At 46.2% G+C, this 6,000-nt stretch overlaps 1 protein-coding gene across 1 annotated transcript in view; it reads right to left on the reverse strand.

Annotated features, from left to right (window-relative positions):
* NR3C1 (nuclear receptor subfamily 3 group C member 1) overlaps positions 1-5,994 on the reverse strand; it is a 187,800-nt gene extending 181,806 nt beyond the window's left edge. The window contains exons 1-2 of the mRNA XM_018562858.1: positions 5,790-5,994; positions 37-1,206 (exon numbers count right to left, since the gene is read on the reverse strand). Coding sequence (XP_018418360.1) covers positions 37-1,193 — 1,157 coding nt within the window. The 5' untranslated portion in view covers positions 1,194-1,206; positions 5,790-5,994. The remainder of the gene's footprint in view (positions 1-36; positions 1,207-5,789) is intronic.
* Positions 5,995-6,000: the final 6 nt, after the last annotated feature.

Here is a 6,000-nt window from a genome sequence, read left to right on the forward strand (position 1 = left end):
AGATATACAGTTATGAGAGAAAAAAAAACTATTTACCTGGAGTAGCCATTGGAAAACACAGGCCTGCTTTGATAGGTTAAATTCCCTGGAGATGCAAGGTTTTCATTCCCAGACCCATGGCACCTATTCCAAGCCTCAGAAATGGTAGGCAGAGTTTGGCCCAAGGTAAAGATTGGCTTCTGATCCGGCTGCTGAGACAGTTGAGAAGTGTTCAAGTCATAGTGGTACATCTGTCCCCCTGAAGTGCTGACGCCATGCACAGAGATGGCTGATGTTTTGTTACCAAAAAGGCCAGATCCAGAAAAATGGCCACCACAATAAATGGGACTAAACTTTTCCTGCTTCACTACCCCAGGAGTACACAGCTCTATAAAGTCATCCTTTTCAGTCTTCACTTGAGACATCAGCATTTCAGTACTTGGCAGCACTAAGTCCCCTACTTTTGGTGTGCAATCTTGAAGAATGAGCGGTTTGCAGTCTTCATTGACTGAACCTGACCTCAAAAGAAAAGGGTCATCAGTGGTCAAAGGAGATAGCAAGTCAACAGCGTCATCTCCAAATAAAGGGTCCAGTGACCATGGATTATCCTTTATATCCCTGGGTGACTCTGGGGGCAAATCCAGATCCTGTAAAAGGTCAAAGGTGCTTTGGTCTTTAGGAAACAACTTGTTATTGCTGTTCCCTTGACCCTGCACAGAAGGGCTTGGCTGGGCGGACAGGTCACATTTGATAGCTCCTTTATCTTCAAGGCCCTCCTGCACCTTCTCTGGGACAGATGACTTTGCCTGAAGACTGGCAATGCTCTCTTCGAGCAGCCTGAAGTCCGTTTCTCCTGCTGGCACTCCAAGTTGAGCTTGCTGAGGGTAACCAAGTTCGTTTCCCATTACTTTTGTATCTGGCTCACCCATATAAAGTCCCATTGAAAGGGAGACGGCTTTGGACAGGTCTGGCTGAGGCACATTACCCAGACCATTCGCTGGATCCACTGTTATAGCCGGTTCCTGCTGTTGTAGTTGCTGCCGTGTGTCTGGCAGTGAAGCAGGTGGGGTTGGACAAGATGTGGAAATGTTCACACAGGCTCCACCTCTATAGCTTGTAAATAAATCAATCACGTTCCCTTTCTTGTCAGTGTAATGTGCAGTCTTCACAGCCTGGGATCCACTTGGCGGCTTTAATAGATCTTTAGGATCCATTGAACACTGATGCCTGAGAAGAGACAGAAAAAAAAACCTCATGAACCAAAACTTTAAAGATCACTTAATTGACCTAGGAATTACATTTAACACAGCGTGACTGACATACTACTCTGCTGCCACAAAGTGCTCGCTATGCATTGTACAGCCATGAATACATCAACTTAATGAGATTATCTGCATTCAATGATATTTCCTCTCTGGATTATTTTAACAGAGGGATGCTACAAGATGATTTCAGTGTGTGCTTGGAGAAAAAAAAAGCAGCATTCAAAACTAGCGAACCCTTTTGAAACATTCTTATATGATTACGTGCGAGTTTATCATAAGCAGAAAAAGGATTAGGCAAGTTTGGAAGCTCCTCGTAGACGGTTTCTGAAATGCAAGCTGCTAGTTTCAGCTACGAGCAACGCACCTCACGTGCCCAAGTGACAGTTAACCATTTCAGCACCGCACAGGCACCTTGAAGATAGAATCATTTTCTGTCTTATTAAAGATACATTAAAGTATATACATTCTCCTCTCTCAAACAAGACGGCTTTTATGTACAGCTTCATATGACTGCAATTCATGGAAACAACTATACCTTGCATGGGACCTTTAATAAAGGATTTGCAATGCAAATCAAAGATCCACATCTCCCATAGAGTGCTGTACAGTGCATTAGCAGTTGTCATGCCATCCCGGGGTACATGAAATAAGAAGGGATGATATTAAGTGGAAAACTGTTGCTATATTGTTGCATCTTAGTCATATACCTGGCTGTAGGCTTTTTCTTTTTTACTTCTTAGGCTGGTTTTCTATCTTTTTTTTAATATGTTTTAAAGGAGTCACCTAATCTTGTAACATGCACATCACATATTCAATAAACTTATAAAGAAAAAGTATATGTTTTGTAACTGCATAATGCTACGGGGTTGATAACCAGTTATATGACATTATATAACAGGAGTTTAAATGCAGAAAGGCAACAAATAATGTAACAAGGGCATTATAAGAGTCCACATTATTTAAAAAAAACAATATCTATTGCACGTCACACAGAAAAATTATCCATTGTCGGGTTTGGTTCAGTAGATGAAGATATATAGATAGATAGATAGATAGATAGATAGATAGATAGATAGATAGATAGATAGGAAATGCCCATATTTATGACATCAGACATCACACACATGAATATTATGAAACATACACACATGAAAAGAAAAGTTGTTTTGGCCAACAATGTAGAATGTAATGAAATATCCTGGATACAGCTGCCCAAGCACATGATGACTGATTGCTCTCAAAGAACAACAACAGGTAAATAAATAAGACATGAAACGAGAATGTAAAATGATTTTGATGACTGTTAACGGAAATGTCTATTTTGAGAAGAAGTGGGCTCGCGGAGCCCTTTAGACAACCTTATCTACACTAGAAGCGTTAACCACAAAAAGCGTTTGCAGTAAACCACACGTTTCACCGAGTCCAAATCACATTCATTCCTCCCTCCATCTCAACGTGTGTGCAGCAGAATCCATTATAGGAAATCTTGTTTTCTGAATTGAAGCTGAGCCATTACACTGAATGGAGAAAAATGTGATTATTTTTTTCCCCCTCTTCTCTTTGGTTCTGTCCTCCCACGTATAACCATTTCAACACATGATTTGAAGAGTGAGGCACAGCAGCAGACCCTTTAGGCAACCTGGGCACTCCAGCTGTTGGTGGAACTTCAAGTCCCATGAGGCACTGCAAGACTTTGAAAGCCACAGGCATGACACCCAGGGGCAGAGACATAATGGGATTTGTAGTTTCAGTAAAGCTGGAGTGTCAGGTTGCCCACCCCTGCCATATTCAACTAAGGAAGAGTGAAAGAAAACTATAATTAAAAAAACAACAGTGGGCAGATGAGGATCAGCAGCAGGCACCCCACTCTCCTACACGACAACCAAGACCTCACCATTCCTCCCAAGTTGTCATCCAGCAGTGCTGTCACAGGGTTCCCGCAAGGGTTAACTGGGCTGACAGGAAAGAAGTGAGCTATTAATAAAACATAAAGCAATATTGAATATATTAGATGACGTCAGCCAACTAGTTGGAGCCCCGCCCACCAAGCCCTGCTGTCATTACAGAGGAAATAAACAGCTTGGCTTTCAATGTAGACATAAAGAAATGAAATTAAGCCATCATTGTCCGGTGGTGTATCCCCCCCCCCACAGAGTGTACAGGGGAGGGGTGCCGGGGAGATCCGCTCCGGGTCAGGGCAGATCCCGGGATCAGCTCTGCAGGAAGTTGCGAGTCGTCGGTTTCATAAGAGCTTGTGTTAGTGGAAATGGCCGAGGATGAGGGAAAAGTTGTGGAGTGAGGGGAATGATGATTCACAGCAAAAGCTGGAGCACGGATCGGCGGCCCCGGGGCTTGGCATGTGCCCAGCTACAGCAGCGTGCTCCCCGGGCTGCAATCAGACTGCAAGCTCTTGGGCACAGCAGGCGAAGTGATCGTCTAGCCGAGCAATGGCAGCACACACAGAGTATAAAGACAGATCTGAGCAATGACAATCAATAGTGGGTCCGTCTAGGAACGGAAGAGCCCGCCGCCCTACAAAGTTGTGAGCTGTCAGTGCGGGGGATCAGGAAAATGACAAACGTGACAATGACATTCGCGGAGGGCCAGCGAGAAACACGGTGCCCTTCAGTCCTATGACAGCCCCCTTACCGACATGTGTGGGCTCCGCTAAATCCATTGTCGGGTTTGGTTCAGTAGATGAAGATATATAGATAGATAGATAGATAGATAGATAGATAGATAGATAGATAGATAGATAGATAGATAGGAAATGCCCATATTTATGACATCAGACATCACACACATGAATATTATGAAACATACACACATGAAAAGAAAAGTTGTTTTGGCCAACAATGTAGAATGTAATGAAATATCCTGGATACAGCTGCCCAAGCACATGATGACTGATTGCTCTCAAAGAACAACAACAGGTAAATAAATAAGACATGAAACGAGAATGTAAAATGATTTTGATGACTGTTAACGGAAATGTCTATTTTGAGAAGAAGTGGGCTCGCGGAGCCCTTTAGACAACCTTATCTACACTAGAAGCGTTAACCACAAAAAGCGTTTGCAGTAAACCACACGTTTCACCGAGTCCAAATCACATTCATTCCTCCCTCCATCTCAACGTGTGTGCAGCAGAATCCATTATAGGAAATCTTGTTTTCTGAATTGAAGCTGAGCCATTACACTGAATGGAGAAAAATGTGATTATTTTTTTCCCCCTCTTCTCTTTGGTTCTGTCCTCCCACGTATAACCATTTCAACACATGATTTGAAGAGTGAGGCACAGCAGCAGACCCTTTAGGCAACCTGGGCACTCCAGCTGTTGGTGGAACTTCAAGTCCCATGAGGCACTGCAAGACTTTGAAAGCCACAGGCATGACACCCAGGGGCAGAGACATAATGGGATTTGTAGTTTCAGTAAAGCTGGAGTGTCAGGTTGCCCACCCCTGCCATATTCAACTAAGGAAGAGTGAAAGAAAACTATAATTAAAAAAACAACAGTGGGCAGATGAGGATCAGCAGCAGGCACCCCACTCTCCTACACGACAACCAAGACCTCACCATTCCTCCCAAGTTGTCATCCAGCAGTGCTGTCACAGGGTTCCCGCAAGGGTTAACTGGGCTGACAGGAAAGAAGTGAGCTATTAATAAAACATAAAGCAATATTGAATATATTAGATGACGTCAGCCAACTAGTTGGAGCCCCGCCCACCAAGCCCTGCTGTCATTACAGAGGAAATAAACAGCTTGGCTTTCAATGTAGACATAAAGAAATGAAATTAAGCCATCATTGTCCGGTGGTGTATCCCCCCCCCCACAGAGTGTACAGGGGAGGGGTGCCGGGGAGATCCGCTCCGGGTCAGGGCAGATCCCGGGATCAGCTCTGCAGGAAGTTGCGAGTCGTCGGTTTCATAAGAGCTTGTGTTAGTGGAAATGGCCGAGGATGAGGGAAAAGTTGTGGAGTGAGGGGAATGATGATTCACAGCAAAAGCTGGAGCACGGATCGGCGGCCCCGGGGCTTGGCATGTGCCCAGCTACAGCAGCGTGCTCCCCGGGCTGCAATCAGACTGCAAGCTCTTGGGCACAGCAGGCGAAGTGATCGTCTAGCCGAGCAATGGCAGCACACACAGAGTATAAAGACAGATCTGAGCAATGACAATCAATAGTGGGTCCGTCTAGGAACGGAAGAGCCCGCCGCCCTACAAAGTTGTGAGCTGTCAGTGCGGGGGATCAGGAAAATGACAAACGTGACAATGACATTCGCGGAGGGCCAGCGAGAAACACGGTGCCCTTCAGTCCTATGACAGCCCCCTTACCGACATGTGTGGGCTCCGCTACTCCCGCACTTCCATAGCGAGCGGTACAGCCTACAGATAAACAAGTTGGCGTGAGGAAAGGCGCCGCTGCCTCTGCCGGGGGAGGAAGTAAACAGGCGCTGGGGACACCATGGCAGTGCCCCAGCTCAATGTCCACTCTCCTCCCTACACACCCCCCGGCCCCCCTCTAGTCCCTCCCTCTCTCCCGGATACTTACAGCTGGCGGCCTTCAGGCTCCGGGCATGTCTACGTGTTCAGTCTCGCTGTATGCCCCAATGTCGGCTGGCAGCGGCCCGTGTGCGCGGTGCACACAGCTGAGGCGCCCTCGGGGATGGGAGCCGCCTATCCCGGACATGCAGGGAGGAGAGAGACAGAGGGGGGCTGGGGGAGGGGGCTCTGTGCGTGCAAACAGGGGAGGGAGGCCGAGC

The sequence above is a fragment of the Nanorana parkeri genome, unplaced genomic scaffold, assembly GCF_000935625.1.
Source record: "Nanorana parkeri isolate BGI_ZX_2015 unplaced genomic scaffold, ASM93562v1 scaffold607, whole genome shotgun sequence".
NCBI lineage: Eukaryota > Metazoa > Chordata > Amphibia > Anura > Dicroglossidae > Nanorana > Nanorana parkeri.